The sequence below is a fragment of the Arvicola amphibius genome, chromosome 9 (genome assembly GCF_903992535.2).
Source record: "Arvicola amphibius chromosome 9, mArvAmp1.2, whole genome shotgun sequence".
Classification (NCBI taxonomy): Eukaryota; Metazoa; Chordata; class Mammalia; order Rodentia; family Cricetidae; genus Arvicola; species Arvicola amphibius.
Genome location: NC_052055.2, coordinates 49,909,335 through 49,935,339, shown reverse-complemented (window position 1 = coordinate 49,935,339; position 26,005 = coordinate 49,909,335). Strand labels below are relative to the sequence as shown.

General features: G+C 40.8%; 1 protein-coding gene across 1 annotated transcript in view; it reads right to left on the bottom strand.

Moving 5' to 3' along the window:
• Lrrk2 (leucine rich repeat kinase 2) overlaps window positions 1–26,005 on the bottom strand; it is a 121,246-nt gene that overhangs the window by 52,994 nt on the left and 42,247 nt on the right. The window contains exons 14-26 of the mRNA XM_038343704.1: window positions 25,462–25,650; window positions 21,184–21,305; window positions 18,670–18,739; window positions 17,990–18,207; window positions 15,763–16,013; window positions 15,338–15,486; window positions 11,643–11,736; window positions 9,224–9,410; window positions 7,735–7,916; window positions 5,992–6,221; window positions 5,326–5,453; window positions 3,304–3,522; window positions 24–225 (exon numbers count right to left, since the gene is read on the bottom strand). Of these exons, the coding sequence (XP_038199632.1) occupies window positions 24–225; window positions 3,304–3,522; window positions 5,326–5,453; window positions 5,992–6,221; window positions 7,735–7,916; window positions 9,224–9,410; window positions 11,643–11,736; window positions 15,338–15,486; window positions 15,763–16,013; window positions 17,990–18,207; window positions 18,670–18,739; window positions 21,184–21,305; window positions 25,462–25,650 (2,241 nt within the window). The remainder of the gene's footprint in view (window positions 1–23; window positions 226–3,303; window positions 3,523–5,325; window positions 5,454–5,991; window positions 6,222–7,734; window positions 7,917–9,223; window positions 9,411–11,642; window positions 11,737–15,337; window positions 15,487–15,762; window positions 16,014–17,989; window positions 18,208–18,669; window positions 18,740–21,183; window positions 21,306–25,461; window positions 25,651–26,005) is intronic.

Sequence of the window (26,005 nt, the reverse complement as noted above, 5' to 3'; positions counted from 1 at the left end):
GAACACAGAGCAATCGCACACACCTGACTCGTTTAGGAAATGAACGGCGTGTGGGAGCTCGTTCTCATCCAGCTGCAGCTGGTGTTCTCTCACGAGTTGTAAGAGACGCTTCCGGTTAATTACAGGAAACTCCACTGGCACAGCCTTGCGCTCTGACAGGATGATTTTCTCCAGCTCTACGTAGCAATCTGGAATCAGCTGCCCGACCACAGGCTGATCTCGGATCTATGAAATTACAGACGACAAGGCGGAAAAAATCTGTTCAAGGCACGGATGCGTTGTACGGGAAATTCAGCCATAACCATTTTGACACGGTGCATGTGTTCTTAATGAAATTGAAACATGGTGCAAAGCCTATCTAAGTGGCGATGAATAAAAGGTGAAATTAAAACAAGGAAATTATGGACGTAGAGTCAATTCGGTGGGGGGGGGAGGGAAGCTGCAAATAAAACAGCATGAAAATCGTTATCTATTAATACAGAAAACCCGTTTCAAAAACAAAGGCAAATAACGAACCAAGAGAGTGATTTCGTTTCCTCATGCGCCGAAGGTGCGTGCGGTACACAGGTGGGTTAAGACAAGGTCTGTTCACAGAACTTGGGGATATTTCTTTGTGAGATGAAAATAGACCCACAAGTATTGGAGACTTTGGGACTGTAGACATCAAGAGTTAGAACTGGACTCATGGAATCTCCTCCCCTTGTTATGTTTTCTCACGGAACCTTAAACTCTGAAAAATAAGATTTGTCTAGATGCCAGTGATCCCGACCGGAAAGGAAGCCTGCTGTCTGAAGCACTGGCCGAGAGACAGAGTGAGATTTTCAAACGAGGGTCTTGAGAAAGTAGTTTCTGTGATGGATATCTTTTCTTCTTTAGATTTTCTTTTTCCCCCTGGTAAATCTAATTTTAAAGAGAAATACAGCTCTGAAGATAGCAAACCAAATGCTCCTGAGGGCCACTAGGGGGCAACCTCTCCTCGTGTCTGGATTCTTAGGACGCCTCCACTAGTTCTACCCAATTCTAACAAATTCTTAGGCTGGAGAAACTGGGTCTCTCTAATATACATAAACACAAAACTGCGGCTCACACCTCTCTGCTTGCACCCAGAGATTGGTTTCCAGCACTGAGAACTACTGCTTTCATGCTTCCCTGCACGCATTGCCCTGGAAAACTAATCCTACTAACCATTGTATGTTCTTCAGCATTTACACATTAGGACAACATACAACTTCAATTTCAAGGTTATGTTTTAAGCCAAGGAAGGCAACAGAAACAAATGAATGCCTTACAGAAATAAATCAAGAAAGGGCAAGAGTGCTGAGGGCTGGTCCCAGCCAGCAGGAGGATGCTATTGGACTGGAGAGACTTTAAAAGAATGTGGTCCACACTGACTGAGGTTCTGTCCTGTGTTTCCTTCACCTTTCACCTTGATCATGGGATCACTACCAGGTTGAGGTAGGGTTGAAAAAAACAGTACAAGGAACTGTTTGGAGAGAGTCAAGACACAAAGAAGATCAACGAGGCATGCAGGGAGTGCTCTCTAATAAAGTCAAAGCTGCTCCTTGAAGATTCGATGCAAGCTTCAGAGAGGAAGGTATCCCAGCATGGCAGGCTCTCCTTCCCCACCATCTGAAAGAATAAGCGAAGCAAGCCCGTGCATTCTCAAACCAGCATGCCAGAATGAGGTCGCCATTAGCAATATGCATTCCTATTCAATTACACTGCCATTTGGGGAGGCACGTCTGGCTTCTTTGTATGGAGTTGTTTTAAAGATGCATTTTTAAGTACAAAAAGGAATCTGGTCTCACTGATCGACAGTAATAACTGGCAGCTGTCTCAAAGTAGGATTAACCTAGATGACTGACCAGTCCCCTCCCTGCAGCAGCAGTGGCCAGGACTGCTGACCCAACTCTCTCTTAAAGACTTGCTCCAACTAAACTCAGGCTTTTACAAAGAAAGCAAAATCATCTTCCAAAATGGTGCTTCAAATACCTGATGTATGGGAAAAGGAAACACTAATAAATTATCCCAAGAAACTCGTTAGGTGCGATTACAGGTACAGGAGTAAACTAACTGGATAAACAGATGAATCCAGTGAGTAGGGTTTATATTTGTGGTTTAAAGCAGTCACACTCTCCCTAATCTTATTAGTCCCGCAGGAGAGTTGAAAGAAAAAAAAGCAATGTGGAAAGTTTCTAATGCAGGATGCCATTCTTAGAGAAATACCACCCAAATCAGGAAGACTCTTTAGTAACTATTTAATGTGCCTTGAACAGTTTCTCTCCCTGGGTACCATGGAGACAAACCCATCCACCGATGGCCCTTCTGTCTTCTGAGAGGGGTAGAGCCTGTGGAAGCACGACAGAGCCGAGCTGATGGACGGCTATGGAGCTGTACACGGTTTACCACTCAGCGGTCCACCCTGGAGCAATTTTGAGAACACAATGTGGCCGTGAAAGAAATTACTCTGGGATACCCAGGCTGAACCAAGCCCTGGTTACATTCTGGGATCTGCATAGAAATAAAACAGGGAGACTCGGCATTGTGTTTGCCACATGGAAGGACTCAAAGCTTTTTTTTTTTTTTTTTTTTTTTTGCAGAAATTTCAACCACATTCCTCCCTGTGAGTACTGGTTATTCACTAAATGAGTGGATAACGAGAGTGTAAGGAATTCAAAACACAAGACTTAAGCTGGAACTTAGCTTTATGAATTAGGTAATTATCTAAAGATTGCTGAGAACCAACTAGTGGTCTTGACATCTCATAACATTAAAAGAAAAAGAATGGAATTTTTTAAAAAATGGAAACCACCAGAAAGAGAATTATTAAGGAACCACACAGATGATCAAGATGGAAGTAAAATAGGGACCCCCAAAGGAAGTTGCCAGAAGAACAGATGCCACAGAGGACCGGAGCACCCAGCCCCGCCATCACATTTAGCCTCTGGATGGAACCCTGGAGAGGAAGCTGGGAGAGCAGGCCTCTGGATGATTTTCTCAGGATCCTGGCAAGATTCTCCTAGTTCTGCTCGGGGTCCTCTAGCTATTTTCACTCCCACTTCTATGAATTATGAATGAAGTATGGTATAAATAAGTCATTTTAAAGTGAAAGTATTTTCGTAGTTCTGAGCTATGAAAAAAAACCTACAATTTCCAAATCATCGTTCTCTCCGCAAGGTTTCTCACATTTCTAAGAAGCAGTACAATAAGAGAACAAATAAGGGGTATTTATTTAGCAGCCTGCCGGGAGCACACTCTCCCTCCCTGACCACCTAGCAGCCTGCAGGGGGCGCACCCTCCCACCTTGAAATTAAGGCTCTCATTTATGATGGTTTTCCGAAGCTTTGCCAGAGCATCCGACTCCTCGGTGGCATTTACGAAGTGGTAGTCCCGGATGGTGGGGAATCCTCGCTTATTTAGGAGTTCCTTGGTGATTTTGCTTATGCAGGCTTTGCGCTGCTTCTCATCAGAAACATCCAAATGTGTGCCCACCAGAATCACGGGAGAAGAAGAGGCACGGGCCTAAGGGAACAGAGACAAGACACTTCCTGTTTATATAAAAACCTTTCCTGTTTATATAAAAATCTTTCCTGTTTACCTTTCTGCTGAAATCCGCTACGTATGAAACTCAGTGCTTCAGCAATGACAGATTCAAGGACTTCAGAAGCGGACAACAGCGACTGTCTTTCCTTGCTGCTAGTGTGTGCACAGAGTCCTCTAAAGGACAGGTCTTGACACATAACCCCGTAACATAACAGCATTTTGAGATGGGAGCTTTATGAGACGCCAAAGTCACAGCACTGAGCCCAGAAACAGACTGACTCTGTCATCACAGTAAGGGACACTCAGGGAAGGGTAACTTACGTCCCCTTTCTTTTGCTACTGGGCCTGTGCATTCTTGCCCTTCCGCCTTTCACCATGGAATGACACACCAGAAATGGCCTTGCAGATGCCAGCCTCGAGGGCCTGGATTTCCCTCCCTCCAGAACAGTGAGACAGAATCCCTGTCGTTCGTGAATCACTCAGGCTTAGATAGACCGTTTCAGCAGCAAATGGCAACAAAGATATTTCCTTAAACTTAAAATAATGATAATCATAAACGATTTTCAAGTTATTATGTCTTTTTGAGTCCAATTCTTACCACTTTCCAGGTTCTTAAATAACTGTGCTACTGTAATTTTTCCTTTATTTTAACACTTGCTTAAAGCGGGTTGTTTGCAAGCTGTGTCTAAATAAAGGAAGTGTTCAGTAAACTCCAAGCTCCGCCAGAGCAGCACACAATCACTTTAAAGTCATTCAGTTTGGAGAATGAACGACCAAAAGCACGGAAGCAAACCTTACTGCCACTGTACTATTTGCCCAAGCTGCTATAATATTACCAAGAAAGGGGATGCTTAAGAAAGATCCAAATTATCAGGTACACCCATGAACTACCAAATTCTGTGTCCAGATGTCCTAGTGCAAACTTCCTGAGGACCTCACTGAGGCGACAGGGAGTGAGCACAGGGACTCTTGCGGCAAGCTCAGCTCAAAAAGTCATATGAAGGAATCCCATCAACAAGGCGGCGGTAGATGGTAGAGAAATAGCAAAGCAGAGACATCGAAGAAAGAAGGCCAACAGTCTGGGACCATTTGCCAGGCATGATCTGAAGGCTTCATACTCAAAAGCTGCTGAAAATATACTAGCCACGTGCAGAGTGTTTGTTACACTTCATCTTAAGTTGGGAAAGTTGGTACGCTGGTTAACAAAACAGTATGATCAAAATCAGCTGTGTGTCTGTGCTTTCAGTCTTTAAAGTGTAAAAAGATTTCAGAGGCTGGTGACAGGCAGCATTGTGGGATGCTTCACTTCTGTATCATTATACAAAATCTAAGGGTTTCTAACTTAAAAACCAAAAAAAAAAAAAAGGAAAGAGAAGAAAAAGAGAGGAGAAAGAGAATGAGAGAGGGGGAGAGAGAAAGAGAAGAAAAGAGAGGGGGAGGAGGGAAGAGAGATGAAAAGAAAGAAGAAACACTCAAAACAAGTAGAGGAACTGTCTTTTAAAATACATCACCTTATATACACATAAGAAAGAAAAAATAAACAAAATATAGCTGGGTATGGGAGTGTACACCTTTAATCCCCAATACTCAGAAAATAGAGGCAGGCAGATCTCTGTGAATTCAAGGCCACCTTAATCCTTCATAGAGAGTTCCTGGCTAGCCAGGGCTACACAGTGAAACTAGGCTTCAAAACAAACAAGCAAGCAAACAAAAAAGCCAAAACAGAACATATAACAGAGAGCAAGGATCATGCTCCACTTCCATGTAACTAGAAGAGATCACCTTGATATTGAAGAGCCAGGGCTTCATGGCATCCACCTCTGCCTGCCCCTTGCTGAGGTCATACACAGCAAGGTACAGAGCTCTCTGGGTCATGAAGTGGGGGTGCGTGCTGTAGAATTCCTCACGACCTGGAAGAAGATGTCCGAGACTTTAGTCTTCCACATAATGGACACAAATCACTATTAAAGTTATATAGAGGGCAGGCATAGCAGGACTTGAGAAGAAAGTAATCAGCAGACAACATTCACACAGCTTTAAAAATGTCTATTATGCCGGGCGGTGGTGGCGCACGCCTTTAATCCTAGCACTCGGGAGGCAGAGGCAGGCAGATCTCTGAGTTCGAGGCCAGCCTGGTCTACAAGAGCTAGTTCCAGGACAGGCTCTAGAAACTACAGGGAAACCCTGTCTCGAAAAACCAAAAAAAAAAAAATAAATAAATAAATAAAAATGTCTATTAGCTGGCAACCAAGGGATTACTTTAGACACCTCTGCTGGGTGCTGGCATTTCTTTCTGGGTAATGTCCATTCTGGTGACCAGGGCAAAATCTGTAGCTAATGGGCTTGGGACAATCGCTTAGGATCTACCAGCTGTTTTTCTGTCAGATCAGGAAATTCCGTTCTAAAATTTCTACTCAAATCAAAAACCTAAAAGAATGCCAAGAATACCTGCAAAGTCCCACACATTTAGAACAAGGTCCTTTTTCCTTTTGCCTCGTATTTGGATAGGCCAATCTCTGACGTCTATGCCAACGGTGGCGCTCTGCATGCCAAGATCCGACTTCTTCATTTTCATGAGCTGCTGCAGCAGCGTGGTCTTTCCACTGCCAGTATTTCCCACGATCATAAGCTTCATTCGGTTGTAGGGCACTGCCTTTTTCAGCCGCTGTTGGAGAAACCTGGTGTTGTAAAGACAGAAGCAATGAAACAGCCTGCCTAGCAGTGTGCTGGAACTGGGCCCTGCCGAAGCTGCTCCACAGTGAATGCAAAGGCACAAGCATGCAAAACTGTAAAGGTCATGGACCCAAGAAGAAACATGCCTTCTGGTGTGCTAGAAGTACATAGACTCCATTAGTGATTTCAGAGCAGCCCCTGATGTTTGGCAGCATTGACAATTCTAATGACATTATCCCAACACTAGAAATAACCAAAATGCCAAAACCCATTTGCAATACCTATTAAAATGCAATGTGTACATATATACATGTACAAATGTCTATGTGGGAGCTTGTTTAAACAGTACTAGTAAAGTCTTATCCATTATAAATTTTAAGCATTACAATGGCATAGAATCAAAGCCTGTTTTAATGAAAGTTTGATAATGAGGCTACCTTGGCTATGTTATATGTATATATATTTATATGTGTGTGTGTTTCTATATTTAAATATAATACAAAATAAATATATGTATATACGGCATGTATGATATAGGGATATATTTGCAATAGTTGTGGATAAAAGAATAAGATGCATTTATTTGTTCATTTTAACTAAATAAGCTATTACACTATCAAATGATATTAACGTTATTCTAAGTAAACAATATAAAATTAATTGAAGCTAATTTGACATGCTAGATGCTCAAGAAATACCATGCTTAAGTTTTATAGATGGAAGTTGTTCTAAAAATAAAATGAATACAGAAAAATACATTTGAAATTATGCTATGTATTGTTACACTTTTAAATGTTTTGAAATCGTAATGTAATTACATCATTTCCCCTTTCCTTTTCTAAACCCTCCTGGGCATCCCTCCTTGCTCTCTTTAAATCCATGGCCTTTTTTTTTTTAAATTAATAACCAAACTGTGCCGTGAAAAAACTTTAAGGAATACGACTAATTTATGCCAACAGCAGGCATCTGGATGCCCCCCCCCCCCGATGATATGAACAAAAGGAAACATCAGGGATTGTGGAGATGCTCAGGGGTAAGTGTCTGTGAGGACCAGAGTTCAGGAATTCAGTACCCACTCCAAAGTCAAGCTAGCTGTGGCAGCCTGCCTGCAATCCGACTCTCCAGGAGACAAAGACTGGAGAGCTCCAGGGAAAGCTGGCTCGATCCAGGCTCAGAAGAGACCCTGCCTGAGCAAATGAAGTAAAGCATGACCAAATAAAGATTAATACTTGACCAAGGGTGGAGCACGATGCAAGAAGACACCTGACTTCCTCCTCTGGGTGATGAGGAAGAGAACACATTCTCTCACCATTCTCTGGATACTAGGAATTAAATAAACTTTTGCAGGGACTACATAGAAACTCATGCATTAAATGAAAAGCACATCGAACACACATGTCAAATAGTACTATTCATTGCCCTTAAAGTGTAACTGGGCAGTCACCAAAATCTCGGGGGGGGTGGGCAGGGAAGGTGAAACAAATTTGACAAAGAGCACAGGGAATAAAGTCACCTAACCTTATGATGTCTTTGGCTTTGCATCCTATGTGCTTAAAATCAAAATTCAGATGCAGTCCATCCAGAGGAAGATCCCATATTTTGCTTAATTTCCCCATTTCATTCGGAAAGGACCTCAGTTCCACGTTGTAACTGACATCAAGAGATGTCAGGTTTTCAAGACAGCCGATTTCAGGGGGAATCTTAATGAAATAGAAAAGGATAAAGCCTGTGGGTAGGAGGGAATCAGTGTGCATGGCCAAGACACAGACAATAGTGAACAAGAAAGGCTCTTAGGTCCCAGAGGCACCTTGTATAATCTTAACACAAAGTTAAACATTCTTCCCAAATCTTGTCATCAGTTTGCAGTATTGATGCTTCAAAAACACGCAAAAATCAAGAACTTACTCTATGTGAGTTTTTTTTTTACCACTTTATCATATTTTAAATTTTATTTGGGGTGTGTGTGTATACAAGTATATGTATGCATGTGTGTGCACACATAAGCGTGTGTGTGTGTGTTTGTGTGTAACTTGCAGAAGCTGGTTCCCTCCATTCACCACGTGAGACCTGGGAGGAACCTCAGGTTATCAGTTACGGCAGCTACCACCTACTCAACCATCTAGCTGGTCCTATTTATAGCTTTAAAAACTAAATCTCTCTTTGCAATAAGCCTCATCAAATACAATTTTGAAAAATAGTAATGAGTCATTTATATTTATTCAAAATGTTATTTGTGGCTCCATTCTATTCTCTCACAGTGCCTATGGTCTTGTGTAAACCAGAAATACCAAATACTTACACTCTAGGTGCCAATCTAATAAAGTAGTTTAATTTTCTGTTCTAATTATTTTTTTTTCAGTTGGAGGCATTGAGCCTTGTGTATGCTAGGTAAGGATTATAATTCTACGACCACTATTACAAGGTTTATGCTAACTACAGTACACTTAGAATAGAAAACATTCATTTGATAGAAAAAAAAAAGTATAGGTTTAAAAAAAAATATCCAGCAATCCTGAACATCAGATCATCAGACCTTTGGTATCTTTTAAATTGGTCAACAGCTTGAACTTGACAAGAAAATATTTTTCTTCCATGTGTAAATAAAACAATGCTGACTCATTTAGGTGAGGGCTGCTGCAGAGGAAGACTGAAGCGATCTAAGCATGGAGGAAAGAAAGAGGGGAAACACAGGCCTGCTACCATCCTGTGAAGATGACGACATAGAGTCTGCCAGGCTCTGTGAAAGGTCAGAGGTCACAGACGGTGGCGGTCTTCCAGCACCACACATTCAAAATCAGATACGCACACTCATATGTAACAACTCTTTAAAATATAAAACAAGAGGATTCGGGATTTGTTTGTTGGGAACTGAGCTTTCACGATGCCCACTCAGCACAGCGAAGGATCCCATCTCATTTTACAAAGCAAGATTTGAAAGTAATGGCGGCAACACCAGCTGAAATCTCTTCCCGAGTATCTGATGACTGAAGCAAAGAGGGCCCCTCACCTCTTTCAGTTTATTATGCGAGAGATGCAGTTTCTCTACTCTTGACCACACGTGTGGCTTTTCACTCAGGTCCAAGATGCTGATCTGATTATGGCTAAAGAAGAGCTCCCTTATGTTCAGAGATGTCCAGTGTGCAGGCCCCGGCAGATGCTCGATGTTGTTGTGGCTCATGTCCAAGGACCGCAGGCTGTGGATGACATGATGTGCTATTAAAAGCAAAGTGGGAATTTTCATAGGACACAAAGGAACGTCACCGGGAATTTTACCAGACTGAGAGTTAGACGTAATTTTGAAAGCTACGCCACTTACATATAAACATGAACTCGAGCTTGGGTGTTCATACAGCACTTAGAAGAAGAGGCATTTTCCTCTAGAGTGGAGGTGGAAGTGAACAAGGGTGATTAGAAGCAAAATCGGTCACTTTGTCTATTGTGACGAAAATGTGGTGGCACTGTGATTGTAAGAAAGGATGTTTGGGGTCTTTTCACCAAAAAGAAAAAAAAAACGTTTTGTTGTGACAGATATATTAACCCTTGAATATTAGATGATAGTCATACATCAAAGCATCATGTGGTACCCCATATTTACAGCTTACATACGTTCATTAAAGGTTTTTTAAAGAAAGAAAATTTGAGGTCCAGTTTCCCTTTGGACCGTAGAGCATCTCTCTCAAAATGAGGGGAAAAAACAGTGTTTCATAAATTCTCGTGGAGCATGAGAAATTATGACAAACAAATATACAAGCGATCATTGAGATGCTGCCGCCTCTATAGGGTTTATGATTGTGCAGCCCCCACTAGCCCTCCATAGATGATGGCTTTCACATTATCAGGGGCTGCTCCGGAGTTAATCATTAGAGCTGTGGATATGCTCTTCGACCAGCTAGTCTCAATGAGAGAGGACAAAGCATGGAGAAGCCTGCCATGTGACCTGCTCGCTCTCATTGTGTGCTTCTCAAGTTTTCCGAAAAGCTTAATACTCAAGAGTGCATGTGTGTAGAGAGAATAAAGACAGAGATAAAATAGAGCAGGCTTTTATGCAAACACTGATCCCTTCCACTCGGTGTATTAGAAATATAATGTATTAATCGTCAGCTAACACAGCATTAGCATCTGCTTGACTACAGTTTGGGTCTACAAAGGACTGTTTATATTCTTAAAAATGTACTATGTATTGTTTTGGTTGTGGCAGAAAAGCACATGAAAACTAGGAGAAGAAGGTGTGTTAGAGATTACTTTTATCAGTCTAATCAGGAATGCATTTAAGACAAGCAAGAGTCGCTATGTTTTCCCAAAGCAGTATCTCTTTGGGTACAGTCGGGACTCTAGCTGCACAACTATGTGTCCGCTTGTGAAACCAAAGAAGATTTAAAACTGAAGCCCAAAGACTGGAGATGTGTGCCTGAAAATGGTGTTAATGAAACCAGAAGCAAGGCTGGAGCCGTGAGCCTGAGGATGGTGTTGACAAAATCAGGAGCTGGATTGGAGTGTTAGTTCTCTGTGAAGAAATAATCTTTGTTTCCTGGTAAATGTTTTCTGGTAAATGATTTGCCACCATGTTTTCAGAAACACATTTAAAACATGACCCCATGTTTATTTAAAAGAAGCAGATATGTAAGAATTGAAAATCTGAAGTTGAGCTCAACAACACAGATGAATTATGACCTTGGGAAGAGACTTCATCTCTAGCGAAATTATAAAACGGACATGACGGCAGAAGTCACCTTCTAAAATTATGAGAAAGACCAAAGAGAATGTCCATGTGGCCCAGTTAGAACAGGACTGGGGTTTTGAAAAGATAGACTTATGCTAATGGGTTTGTTTGCCTGACATTCTCCGTTACTAGGTTGTGGTTGTTATTTGCCTATAACATGCATACCTGTGCATATAAACTATGATTGTTTTATATGCATGAATAAAACAGTTCTTAAAATGACAACACACTTGAAACTGAATTAATGTCCAAACTTTGGGTCTTTGATGAATTTAACAAGTCTGCAAACCCCAGCCATTTCATCCTGTCCAGATGGGTAACTATATATATATATATATATATATATATATATATATATATATATTCTCCTAATCGTCACGGAAAATGTCATTGAAACAAAGGAAAACGTTACTAGTGTTCAGGCAACAAATAACCCCCATGTAGGCAGCTAAAACCCAAAAGAAACCAACATTCTGACACACACCCAGCCCATGCCATCTTATTTAGCTATAGGATGCTGCAATTAATTATTAATTATTCTACTTATGGCTACACTAAACAGGATAAGTTACTGTAAAAGTCAAGGAGACATATCTGTTGTTAAGTAAAAATGGGTTTATAAATGCTCATGTCGAACCATTGCTTTGCTTCTAAAAGTTATGTAACCATTCATTCAGATGTAGAAGTGAAATTACAATGAACTCACTGTGGAAGAATGAAAATCGCTTCTGGAACGCACGTGAAACTGTTTTGAGATAATTTTAGACTCGTTATGGAAAAAGGTAAGGCTGGCATCACAGCTAAAGAAAGAAAACAAGATAATGGGCATTTACATTACAATCTTAACTAGATCTCTGGAAAACTCAATAAGAGAAGTAACCAGTAACATACCACTTGTATAGTTCACACTTTACACTGAAGCATAAAACAATCTTACTTCCTACAAGTATGGCTAGTTTAGGAGCCAGCCACTATAAGTTAAATAGAAACAGACCACCTAAAGGAAGTTCTTTACTTTCAACCATTATCACCTGCCTGAGTAGGACTCAGCCATCTATAAGTTTAATGGAGGCCTGAGTCTCAGTAGTTTACCCTGAAGCAATACCTGGTTGCAGAAAGAACCACAAACTGAGATTACCCAAGCACCACCCAAGAAGAGACCACCCAAAGAAAACATCTAACATTCCAACACACCATAATACCCCTAGACAAATGTCAGCCAATCAGGGATCCTGAAGCTCAGAAACCCTTTACCCCCACCTTTACTATAAAAATCCAACTCGAACTGCATAAAATACTTGCAAAAAATAAAGGCTTTTTGCTTCTACATATGGGACTCCATCTCCTTTTTGGTTTGGGGGGGGGGGGGGACTTCACGAATCAGGGCATAACAGCCACCAAATAATAAGATAGGAATGCCTATGATCATAGACTGGCAGAATTAATAGTGTTACAAAGACCCTTCTACAAAAAGCAATTACAGATTCAATGCAATCCCAATCAAGTTCCCTAAACATTCTTCACAAAAAAAGGAAAAACAAAAACAAAATAACTAACATTTGAATGTAGCCAGAAAAGACTCTAGATAGCCAAATCAATGGGGAAAATGCAGGGGAGGTACCATTTTAGATAAAATATATGTCAGAGTTATACTAATAAAAGCTGTATTGTACTGGCACAAAAAAGCACCCGTAACTCAATAGAACAAAATAGAAAATCCAAATGTGAGTGTGCATGACCACTGCCACCTAATATTTGACGAAAATGCCAAAAATTCACACTGGAGAAAAGAGCATTTTCAGCGAGTGGTGCTTGGAATGCAGGTTGTCTACATGTAGAAGGAAGGAATTAGGCCTGCATCTATTACCTTGAACAATATGGATAGAGAGAGATGTTTAAATGAAACAATGTCACTTGGGATGATAACGCCTCCCTCAAAAGCCATAGACTATCCAGCTGCAGGAGTGAGAAACACCTCTCAAGTTGTCGGTCAGAGTAGTCCAAGAGATGCTAATCCAATATAGGCTGTCACTGCTGCCTTCCTGCTGCTGAAGGAAACACCAAGTGCTTTGGAAACAGGACTTGGAGGATTCTTGCTGGATTTAACACAAAAATACCCTTCTTGAGAGCTAGCTTTCATGACCACAGAAGGTGAAATGCTGTCAGCCAAGGAAGGAATAATAGTACGACCTGACCTGTTAGTATTCAGGCATTTGTACTGGCCTGCCCTTGGGGTCCTGACAAGGTACGGCCTCCGCTGCAGCCACGAAGAGCACCTTCTGTGCACGTTCACTACGTTCCCTTTTAAAAGGTGGGCCTTGCCCACCTCCATGTCTCTCTGTCTCTGTCTTTCTCTCTCTCTCTCTGTCTCTGTCTCTCTGTCTCTCTCTATCTCTCTCTCCTTCTCTGCCTCTGTTTCTCCTTCTACCTCTCCCTGACTCCCCCTCCCCCTCTCTGCCTCTCTCTCTTCTTCTGCCACACCTCAGAGGCCAGTCTCTCCCCTCCCCCCTCCCTCCTCTCCCCTTTTTTTTCCATCACCTGACCCTTAATTAAAAAAAAAAAAAAAAAAAAAAAAAAAAAAAAAAAAAAAAAAAAAAAAAACCTTCCACGTAAGCTCTGTTTCATGGCATCTTTCTCTCTCATGCCGGATTTTTAAAATTACAACCCTACCTATCTGTGATGCCTACCAACAGCAACGGATAACATGACACAGTATCTCTAAATGTTCATCAGTGGCACTGCTATCCAGATGGTAACTGCAAGCTGGATAATTGTACTTAAGTTCTGTTCCACAGAAGGAAAACCAAGCCTAGTCCTGTAAGCCGAGTCACATGCTTGTGAGGAGTGGAATCATGAATTTCAGAGAAGAACCTACAACTGCCATCTTCCTAAACCAGCATAATCCTAACTGCACTCTAAATATGTATCCTTCTGCCCACAGATAAGTGTAGCTCTCGCCTTCCATCAAAGTAAATTCCTTTTGCACCAGACAGGTATCATCACAGAAACCCATAAGTACTTAAAATACAGATGAAATGCCGGTCATGGGCCACTTAGCCCCCACTGAGACGTCCACAACACAGCCCTATGCTTAATGCTCAGGGAATAACTCAGAAGCAGAGGCAGAAAGATCCTAAGAGCCAGTGGTCCAGCAACTCTGCTGCAGAACTATGTGTTCAAGATATGGCACAGAGAGGCTGTGCCCACAAAGTCTCACCAACATGGCTGCCTGAGCAGGACCTGAGCCTTTCCAAAACCAGTTACCATCCCAACACAGATGAGAGAAATTCCATAGGGCCCCACCCACATATGAGGAACTACAAGCAATTAACAACTGCTGAGAGAGGGAGATTAGTCCTTCTTAACTAGCTATCCAATACCAAGTGGTCAGTCCTAAAAACATACATATATACAAGCAACACTAGCAAGATTCAGAAGGTCACATTTATATAATCCTCTCTCTCTCTCTCTCTCTCTCTCTCTCTCTCTCTCTCTCTCTCTCTCTCTCTCTCTGTGTGTGTGTGTGTGTGTGTGTGTGTGTGTGTGTGTATGTAATAAAAATAACTAAATAATAAGAAGCCATCAATTTTAGAGGACGTGGGAATATGGGAGGTGGTGGAGGAAGGAGAAAGATGGGAAAATAAATGATTCAATTATATTTTAATTGAACCATTCGTTTAAAATTCTATTCTGCCTTTAAACAGCATTAAGGCATTCAGAATGTTTTCTTTAGCTCCAGCGGTGAACATGAACAAAAGTGTGATTATTTGTAAGCCACGTGACTGTACTTTTCCTATGATAATAGCTATGTGCTGATACTTTAAATTATGGACATCTTTGAGAACAAAATTTTCAACAGCTTTAGGTTTTCAGAAAATATGGGTGGAGTAGATCCACTTCCTGTTCCCTGCCTGGCCTCCCCATACACCTTTTCTCCTACTGTCAATTGGTGTTAGTTCAGCTGCAGCGAGGGGCCTGTAGTGACACGTGCTGTTTAACAATGAACAGTTTAGTTTAAGGTCATCCCTGTGTGTTGATAAACATGGCAGCTGTCCATCATCGCTGTCATCCAGTTACCACCTAGCTATTCCTCCCTTTCTCTTTGCCAGCCGATGATAACTATGGCTTTATTGATTGGCATTCATGGTTCTATCTTCTCCAGAATGTTTTGTAAGTGCACTCAAGCGAGTGTGACCTTCCTTCACTGTAATATGCATTGACTTTCTTGTCTTCCACATGCCTTACCCTGGCTTGACGGCTCATTTCATTATCAGCCTGCCAACTGGGTTTGTTGAACTGTAGCTCATTTTAACTGAAATACCGCCTGTAACTTCTTAAAACACCCATATGTGTCTCTTTCTCGAAGGTCTGGTAAGGGTGAGGTCAGCACACAACACTTACCAAGAGAATTCATCTGGGCACTGAAAATCTCCACTTTGGGACAAGCCTCAAGAAAGTCTTCGGGTAGGGATGGAATATGGTTTTTACTAAGATTTAAAATCTTCAATTCCTTCAGGCTCAAGGGAGAACAAATCCCAGATATTTTATTTCTAGTTGGAAAACACAAAACTGAGGATTAAAATATAGTGATTTTATAGTGTAAAGGTTTAAAATCAATTCACCCTCCGAGTACAGCTTCGAGGTACATTTAAGCCTCAAAATTAACCGTGAAGATTCCAACTGACAAAATTGCCTAACTTAACAATGGCCTCCACCTTTTGCCATGTTTGCTTTAAACTCATTGCTATAGAAACACCCCCATGTCTTCTCATCCATGCTAACTTCAGTGGAATGTAAGCCTGCTGTCCTAATGAGTCGGTTCTTACCCTTCCAACAGGAGCTGTTCCAGTTTCTCCACCACTTGGGCGAGGTTCTCCGGGATGGAAGAGAGCTGGTTGTAGGACAGGTTAAAGTGTTTGAGGCTGGGACACTTCACCAGGGGGTCTAAAACTACTGTGGGTCCAATCTCATTTCGAGAGGCGTCGAGGTTGGTGATGCAGGCCATTTTCAACAAGAAGGAGGGGAAGGATGCGAATCTGTTGCTGTGCAAATCCAAATGCGTCAAGCACTTCAGAGTCTGGGAAGATAAAACTTCAGTATTTCAAACTGGGTGAGGAAGAGCTTCGGTACCTTTTCCGTTTTTCATACCATGGCAAACTAGATTTTGATTTTGATTTTCAAAAATAAAACCACAATGCTCAACATAACTTCAGTATACGCACTAGGCCAACAATCCCTGCTGCAGCATGAGTTAAAGCATTAAAAATTCCGTAAGCGATTGTCTAAAGCAAGTTGGCAAATACAAAGTTGATGCCTCAGTTTAGCTTATTTTTAGAAATTACTTCTGTTAAAAGCAAGATGAGTCAAGGTTACTGCGATGTATCCAACTCGCATGGTTAAATCTATCAGACACAGGCTCTCCCGGGAGTAATTTATATTAGAGTGTGTAACAACTTCTGAAAGGGTATTTAAATACCTTGTGAAACCCACGATAATGGGGTAATTGATGTCCCAAACCAATAGAGACTTAACCATGGTAACACAGTATTATAAAATATCTCTTACATTCTAAGAGAAAGGAACTTTTACTGGACAGAGTTAATAATTCTCCTTGAGGTTACTTAACACTGAAGACTGCCATCCTACTGTCTATTCAGCCTATTTGTGTGTAACCTGCCTTTAAGACAGTGGTTCTCAACCTCCCTAACGCTGTGACGCTTTAATACAGTTCCTCATGTTGGGATGACCCCCAACCATCAAATCATATTCATGGCAACTTCGTAGCTGTAGTTTTGCTACTGTTAAGAATCACAATGTAGTCCCAGTCCAGCTGGCCTTGGTGAGCTCCCATTCAATCAGCCCCACCATCTCAGTGGGTGGGTGCACCCCTCGTGGTCCTGACTTCCTTGCTCATGTTCTCCCTCCTTCTGCTCCTCATTTGGACCTTGGGAGCTCAGTCTGGTGCTCCAATGTGGGGCTCTCTCTATATCTCCATCCATCACCAGATGAAGGTTCTCACTCAGGATAGAGAAGCCAAGGACAATGGCACTGGGTTTTGATCCTACTGCATGTACTGGCTTTGGGGGGGGGGGTGTAGCCTGTTTGGATGCTCACCTTCCTAGACCTGGATGGAGGGGGGAGGACCTTGGACTTCCTACAGGGCAGGGAACCCTTACTGCTCTTCGGACTGGACAGGGAAGGAGAGGAGAGTGGGGAGGGGGAGGGAAATAGGAGGCAGGGAGGAGGTGGAAATTTTTAATAAAAAATAATAATAAATAAACTTTATTATAGAAAAAGAATAACTGTGTAAATATCTGACATGCAGGGTATTTGACCCTTGTGAAAGGGTCATCTGACGCCCGAAAGGTCACAACTCCCCAGGTTTGGTAACGACTGCTTTAAGAGCACAGTACAACAATGATTTTTACTTGTCTAGGATTTCCCATGAAACTACTTTTGTAGCCTAAGCAAAAGCAGGGCTGTATTCTTAAATTATGTACTCTCCCATGCCCCCGACCCAAGAGTAATGCATGTGTACATGTATATTGTGCTAATAAATGCCAGTGATGGGAAATGCATTAAATGCAGCCTTATAAAACAAATGTCTAGCTCTGCAGTAACAGATGGAAGCTACACGAGCATGGGGGTGGTAAGTCTGCAACGCCGTTTGTTATATGGGTCAGTGGTGTCGGTTTCATTCCTTGTAAAACTCTTAAAGATTTTTTGAAAGTATCCCTCATTTCTTTCCCCATGTGGTGCTTTTTCCGCGATGTTCAGTAAATAGGGAGTAAATATCCTTTGTGAGGCAGACTATAGAAGATAGGGAGAGAGAAGTAGAGAGTTCAAATCCGAACTTGCTCTTGGTAAAAACCACTCCAAGAGGAAGTATTTTTTTTTAATATCTTCCCTTATGGCACCAGGGACACATTCCAGGTACTCTGAGGTTATTATGAATCTGTTTAAACAAATGCGCTTAATCCATGCAAATTGGAAAGCCACACGGTGCCCTGCAGGGTCTCTGGAATGGGAATTCAAAAGGCAAAGGGACTCTACCTCACACAGCTGCTGAGGAAAGCCAGTGAGTGCATTCTGGTGAAGTTCCAGCTTGGTGAGATGCTCCAGGTGGCCACTGAGGCAGCACTTCTGGCTCAGGGCATCAATATCTTTCAGTTCATTGGCAGAAAGGTCCAAGGATGTGATGTATTCTCTCTCAGAGGCCAGGGAAGAAGAACTATCTGAATGTCTCATGTGGGGCTGAAGCTTCGATGACCCTGTTTTAACAAATAACAAAGGATGAACATGTGCGCACATGGGTGACTCCACCTGGTGTAAATGGACCTCTTCAAGTTAGGAGGTGGCACTGTAAGAGAATCAGACCATAGTGTCTGCGCTCTAGTGGCAAGGATGGAGAACAGACAAAAGTATTTAACCAGGTGCTGGGGAAACAAAGACCTGCAGAAGAAAATGAGAAATGAGACCGGAGGAAGTGGAACTTGGATTTCAGAAAACTCCTAAAAGATTTGGGCTGATAACAGTTATAAAAGGTAAATCTTTGGACTGACAGAACTCTATTTTATTTTTCCATTGCCTCTGTAATCATTAGGTAAATACATATGAAAGTTATGTAAGTTCAACTAGACAGCAAGAGAATTTAAATAATAAAAGCAAATTAAACAAAGCAACAGATTCTGCCCCAAATATCTACATAGCTGAGATGATTTCCTGATACTTACTGAGACACTCATCTGAAGACAGTATTTTTCTTTTTCTTCTCAGTAAATCTTCATGATCGAAAACGGGACCCTATTAAATAAACAATGACAAGTAAAATTGCTATAATTTTTGTTGATTTTGAGAACAGAACATTTCTATACAGAAGCAGCCAGGAAGTGTGAGCAGACTAAATGGAGTTCACGATTGTTGTGAACTAAGAAATATGAAGAAATAAGGAAGAAATAAGAGTTCAAAGATGAAAGTAAGAGAAAACTTAATTTTACTGCACAGACAGCCTCTGTATTGACCCTTGCCCCTCTGTTTTTTGTACTTGTAGAGGGGTCATACTTTATGAACCAGACTGGCCTAGAACCCGGGACCCTCCAGACTTGGCTTTCTGGTGCTGGCACTTGAAGTGTTACCAGGCCTTGACCTTAGATTCAAGAATCAGGAAGCTGAAAGGCAGAAGCTGTAACTTAACTGTAGTAATTACACCTGCCAAATACAAGCACCGTGGCCTAATTTATGATATTTGCCTACAGTCACTCATTGTACTTATCTTCACGTCTAAACTAAACAAAAAGCTTGTTTTTTTGTTTAATTTTACTTTGAATTAGCACATTATTAACAAACACAAGCATGATGAGACAAATATCCCACAGGTCTCACAATATAATGATACATAACATATTATACACTGACCAAATTACTTAGGGAAATTTCAAATGACTGATTTTAATAGAAATAAATAATAGATATGTTTATATCCCTAGAGATCTCAGCTTTCTTTAGACAACCTTCTTTTCTATTTCATTAATTTTGTGTGATATATGTGGGCTTGGGGTTTCACATGCCCTGGCTTGTGTGTGGAGATCTGAAAACAGCTGGGTGGGGTTGGCACTTTCCTTCAACCTTGTATGAGTCCCAGGAGTTGCTGTCAACAGGAGGGCACAGCAAGTCCCTGTACCCGTTGAGCTTCTTTTTGCAGCAGGTGGTGACTAATAGAGACTTATAACCAAGAGCTGAGAATAGGAGATGCTGGACTGCTCTGCCCTGAATGAGGTATCTGCATCACCTCTCCAAGGTTCAGGGAACATTTTGGGAGGGGGCAGAAAGGACAAATGAGGTGGAGAGTGGGCAAGCTTCTTTCCCAAGGTCACTGTTTAGATCTGATGCAGCCATTGCACTTATGAACACACTGTGCTGTGGTTGACCACACAAGACATGCACAACACTGGGCCTGCCAGCATTTCATCATGCAAGGGCTCATGAGGCTCCGCCCATCCCTGGGGACTACTGATGATTAATGGTGACTAGAGGAAGGGGTGTGACTTCAGTTTGTGGTGGTAACTTCCTACCCAGGTTCCTACAAGCAGCTCTAATAAACTCAGTGGGTCTCTGTCTCTGTCTCTGTTTTTTTTTCTCTCTCTATCTCTCTCTGTCTGTCTCTCTATCTCTATCTCTCTCTCTTCCTTTTCCCTTCCTCCCTTTCTTTTGTTCTCTCACCCTCTCTCACACACACACACACACACACACACACACACACACACACACACACAACATGAAAGTCGCAGAATGTCCTTTAGGAAAAAGAGTTTTAGCATGAGAGGGAGAAAGATGAGAGAAAGAAAAGTGGGTGAAAATGACTATTGTAGATTATAATTTATACATAAAACTGTCAAAGGAGAAAATAAATAATGAAATAAATTTATTTTGAGGGATGAAAGGAAAAATTCAAAGTAAAATGGAGGTTACCAGAGCGTGTACAGAGGGAGAAGGGCATCTGTGGTGTATGTGCAGGCGCATGGCTGTGGTCCTGCTGCATGCTGGTGAGAAAGATGCCGGAAACCGCATAGTATGTAGTACCATAGTCACAGTCATGTCTAAATAAATCTCTTAGCTTTTCACTTTCATAAGCCAAAATAAAACTCCAGCCAGTCTACATCAGAAAGATTAAATCTGAAGATACAGTGCACTTAAATATTCTTAAAGCTATTTCAAACAAAAGATTTTCCACTTCAAATTTTCAGATTAAGGGAGACTACTGTACTTTTGTCATTACCAGAAGTATAGTAAATGATGTGAGACATGTTAGTCTCCTTTATTATAATAATCATTTTATACTATATGCCTTCAATATGTACAATAAAGGTAAGTTAAAGGCTATTTCCATAATAAGAAGACATTTTAACTGTACAATACTGTATTATCGTCAAAAATTAAGTTAGCATTCATCTTTGAAAGTCAACCTAAAAATGGTGTCATTCTCAGTATCAAGCATCTCATAGGAATCTGTGTGTCTTTTCATTAAAAAAATAAAAACAGAAAATGAATACTAGTGGTGTGCATGAAATTCAATAATTCTCAATACAGATGTATACGTATGAATCCAAGTTAAAAGTTAATATGTTTTCATGTGTATGCATTTGGGTGTCAGGTAACTCCTTGCTAATCACACCTAGCTTTGCCAGAGTTCAGTTATCAAGAGACTGTGAGGAGGACCAAGCACTTAACATAAACAGCATGGAACTTACCAAGGAACTGGAATGCCTCTGGGAATTTGCTGAGCAACGCTGCAAAGCAGGATCTCTGTAAAATTCTCCTACACTAATTGAATTCGACTTCTTTTTCATGAGAACTGAGTTCTCACTGCCTGCTTTAAATTGAAAGGATAACAAAGTGAGAAAGAATAACAACCATGTGAGAAAAAAAAAGCTGAGTACCATAACTCAGTCAGGAAGCTTAAATATTTTCATTAGCAGAAACTTCTCAGGCTCGGAGAAGAGCGATTTCCATACAGACATGAGGGCCAGCATTTGGAAACCAGCAGCTAGCAGACACGTGATCCTGATGACATGGGTGTCCTCAGCACTGGGGGCATTGGAGGCACGAGAGGATACAATGGGGTTCACTGACAGCCTAGTGGGAAAAACCAAGCTCCAAGTTCAATGATATCCTGCTCCCAAGACATAAGGGAAAGAACAAGAGAAGAGGAGGATACCTGCTGTCCTCTGTCCTCCTTGAAACACACCCAGACATACAACATACATACACACACACACACACACACACACACTCACACATATGCACACATACAAAATACTTTACAATTAATTCTCTTTGAATATGAAATAAAAATGGTAAACAATGTTAGCTTTTCTGTTAAAACTCAACTACTGTCTTCTTTCTTTCATGTATATTAATTGTATGCCTGTGTCAGCCTCAACTTTCGGTGTTAGATGAGGATAACTCAATGCTGGAGTTATAATGCTGGAGTTATAATGTTAGGAAAAATAAGTCAAGAAAGTCAGCAGTCACACATGCAGCAGTAAACATGTGGAGAGGAAGCAAAAGAAGGAAGCGCAAAGGTATGACCAACTCTTTTTCCAGTTCTCTGTACTTTCTTGCAGATTTTAAAGTTTGGTTTTAAATATTGGAAAAGACACCTTAAATTATTTGACATTCCACAATCTTGAATATGATTCATCAGGATTTCATATTTGGGGGTCAGATGGCATCAGTTTTTTAAGGCATTTATTTTTGGTTTTGTTTTTAGGAGTACTGGGGACTGACCCAAGGCCTCTTGCTTCATGCATTCTAGACAAGTGCATATCATTGAGCTATGCCTATTATTAGCAATAATTCTTTCATGAGAGGGAAATGAGGATGAAAAGAAATTATGAGTTTTCAGAAATTATGTGAAGGAAGAAGTCATACTTGCAAGGATAAACATTGAGGAAATATTTTTGGAAAAAAGGTAAGGTAGATTTTCAATTCTACCACTCTTTAGCTTGGAAAGAAAAAAATGAACTGAAGTGCAAAAAGTAAATTATAAATTCAAGATATCAAAAAATCAATTTCATATTGTGTAATATAAATCTTGATATAAGCACTAAATCTCTGGTTGAATATATAAGTCTAACTCATTCCATAGTATAAATTATTTTATTAATTATTTTAATAAAAGACTCAAAAATGGCTGAGTGAAGATGCCTACTACCAAGGCTGGTGACCTGAGTTCAATACCCAGAAGTCACATGGTGAAGAGAGAGAACTGACTCATGCAAGTGGTCCTCTGACTTCTATACATGCATGGTGCCACACTCACTCTATAAATTAATTGAATATGTCAACTGAATTGGATACAAAGTTGGGGAGGTAGGTAGATGGATGTGGATATGGAAGGTTTTAGGGAAGGAGTGGGTTATATATTGTCAAGAGTAGTTGTCACGGGCTATTGCAAGCCATGATGCAATTAGAGCTTATAGCCATTGATACTTCAGATGTCAACCCACCAGAGGAAGTATTCTCTGATGGGGTTTCCTGTCAGCAAGCCTTGCTGACCACGGACTCTGAAAACTGGTGCTTTCATCTGTGATTTCACCTGTGAAATAACAGCTATGATACCTCTCCATTACCATGCATTTTCATGTAATGTGTACATGCAATCTCATGATTGCATCTCACTCTTATGGGCACATATATCTGTGGGTGATCAGGAAGATGATTTTTCATTTGGTTATATGATTTTGATATATAGACTATGTATTAGGACTTGCTTCATAACTAGATCTCTTTGTCCCAAGAGGAATGCAGATACTTAAAAGCCTGCTTCTTTTTCTTGCTCAGACTAACTGTACACAATAATCTCACTTTCACCTCAAAGCAAGTTCAAACTGGGCTAAAGGTTATTTTGTAAATGGATCATGAGTTTAAAACCTTCCAGTTATGCTCAAGGTCAAAGCTGCAGATGGCCAACCAAGGTTACTACACAAAGCACCCTAAGAAAAGCATGCCGATTCTTTGCTTGCCAGTCTGTTAACAATAGACCGATGTCTCAAAGTTTGTCACTGGGCACTGTGCCCCACCCCCATCTGGTTACAGATTTACTTGTATAATCTTGGACCCTTGTGTTCCCATGGCAATGGCTCAGCTCCTAATCACTTACTCTAGGAATGTGTTCTTGAACAATGAGAGGTATCTCTTGCATTTTTTTCTATCTCTTCAAGGCTCCTGTAAGGAGAGTTTTTAGGCTAGAAGAGAGAAGATGAAGCTAGAGGAAGCTGGGAGTAATTTGAAGTAGGATGGGAGAGTTAGAATTGAGACAGAACAATAAAAAGACTGATTGGGAAAAGCACAGGTGAGAGTTTGTTTGCCCTCAGGAAAAGCCCTTTTCACTTGTGGCTTCCAGTCTGAACCCTGCAGAGAGTCTAGGGTCTACACCCCCAAAGGATCTCATTAGAATATAATCAAAATGGGTGAGAGTATCAAAGAACTGATAAAATATTACATTAAAATATATTAATAAAGGAGACTGTATATTTTAACTATCCACATACAATATAATAGCTATCCCATGTCATCATTGCCTTATGTTATATGTTTGGAAAGGGTCTAGCAAAATACTCTTTACACAAGGAAATAGTGCCTTGATATTGATATCTATGTTACCTTTCTAGCATTTTTCTTTGTTCAAAGATACCTAATGAGTGGGAGAAGTGATTTCATGGAATGAGCATGCTCAGTAAGTATGAGGTCTTTTGGGTTAATCTCAGCCACAAAAAGAAATGATTGAAATGAATGATACTTTGATCCTTCTCACCCAAAGCTTTCAGCAGACTATATTAATTTAAGAAGCCCCTGAGTTGCCCAGGAAAGAAAAAAAGGCAAATTATTAGTTGCAGATGACAAAACCCTGTCCTTAAAGGACCTTGAATGCTCTATCAGACTCTTACAGCATGTGAACAGCTTTCTCTATAACATCACAATACAAAATCAGCAGCTTGTCAGAGATCTACGGACTTGAAAGAAGGGAAATGAACGAAAGAGTCATAGTAGCTTTAAGGAAATGAAATACATAAGAATAAACCCTTTCTGAGAAGACGGAAAGATTTTTACAAGGAAGAATTTTTAAGATGCTGAGAAAAAAGATTGAGAGACAATACTAGAAGATGGAAAGACCTCCTGTGCTTACGGATATTAGCAAAACAGAAATATTGCATAAAACAATTCACAAATGAATAAAGAAAACTCATTCTGGGAAGCTCACAATGGAATTTTACTTAATCATGAAGACGAAGGAAATTATGCTGTGTGCATTAATATAAGTGAGGCTCAGAAGAGAGGGGCTATTTGTAGGAGTAAGTGGAGCTGCTAGGGGGATGTGGATGCTGAAGGGTAATAGGGTTTAAATATGAGCAATGTAAAAAGTTGCAGATGTATTAAAATGTGCTATGATGAAGCCTGTCACTTTATACACTAAATTTTTTTTAAATGAGTAAAAAAAAAAAAAAAACAAGTCCCTTAGCTCATTTTTTTAGCAAATTGAATTGTATTAAATGTTATCCATAACTGCTATCATCACACATATTGTTTTATCAATTTTAAAAATTATGTCAGGTGAATTATTAAAATATTAATGTTTTAGAGCCATTATAAAATTAAGAACTATTTGCCAACTGTCATCCAGATCCTTTACCTAGATTTTCTTGATTTCCTACCTGTAATCCTGCAAGGCTGGCTCCACTAACTTTATAAAGGTCAGAAAAACAACCCGGCCACAAAAACCTAGTAGATGTCAGGGTATGAACCCCAACTCCAGCGTAGGAGTTATCTCGCTCTAAGAGTGCATGTGGACAAGTCCTCTGGCTTACACAGGGAAGCGCAAGACGTGGTTTCTCCAGCCACAGCTTTAACTGCAGCCCATTTTGTCCCCTTTCCCAAATGAGTTAAAGCAGCTTTTCATGTGCGTCCTCAGTGTTATGCCAATGCGTAGATGTGCGCTGCAGTGAACCTTCAATTAAAACAGATACCTTCGCTATCCACATCATCACTGTGGCCAAACACGCTGTCCATGGAAGAGTCAGGAATGAAGGTCCATTCACCAAATTTCGCCAGGGCATCTTCAGAAAAGGTGCCATCACTGCCTGAAGTTGCTCCTTCTTGCAGAGTGTTTTTCATCTGATATCGGAGCACTTTTCTTGCTAGGACAGATCCTGTGTCTGAAATTAAACCATCTGATAACTTAGAAATCAATAATTATAAAACATAAACGTGCCTTATGCAAACTCCTTATACACATCTTGAGCTTTTAAGATTTTTTTTCTCTCTAGAATCACTGCTGCAGTAACAGTGCACACTGTGCAGGTGCTTTTCTCTGTATCATTCCAGTTTTAGCACAAGTGCTGCTGCTCAATGAAACTTGGGTATAAATGGCCACTTTCAGTCATTATGAATCTTGCTTTCTTCTGGAAAGGAACAGAACTCTGGAGCCAGAGACAGACCTACGCAATGCCACTTGCAAGATGGTTAAACTTTCTAAAGACCAATCAATTCACCTGGAAGGTGCAGATGACA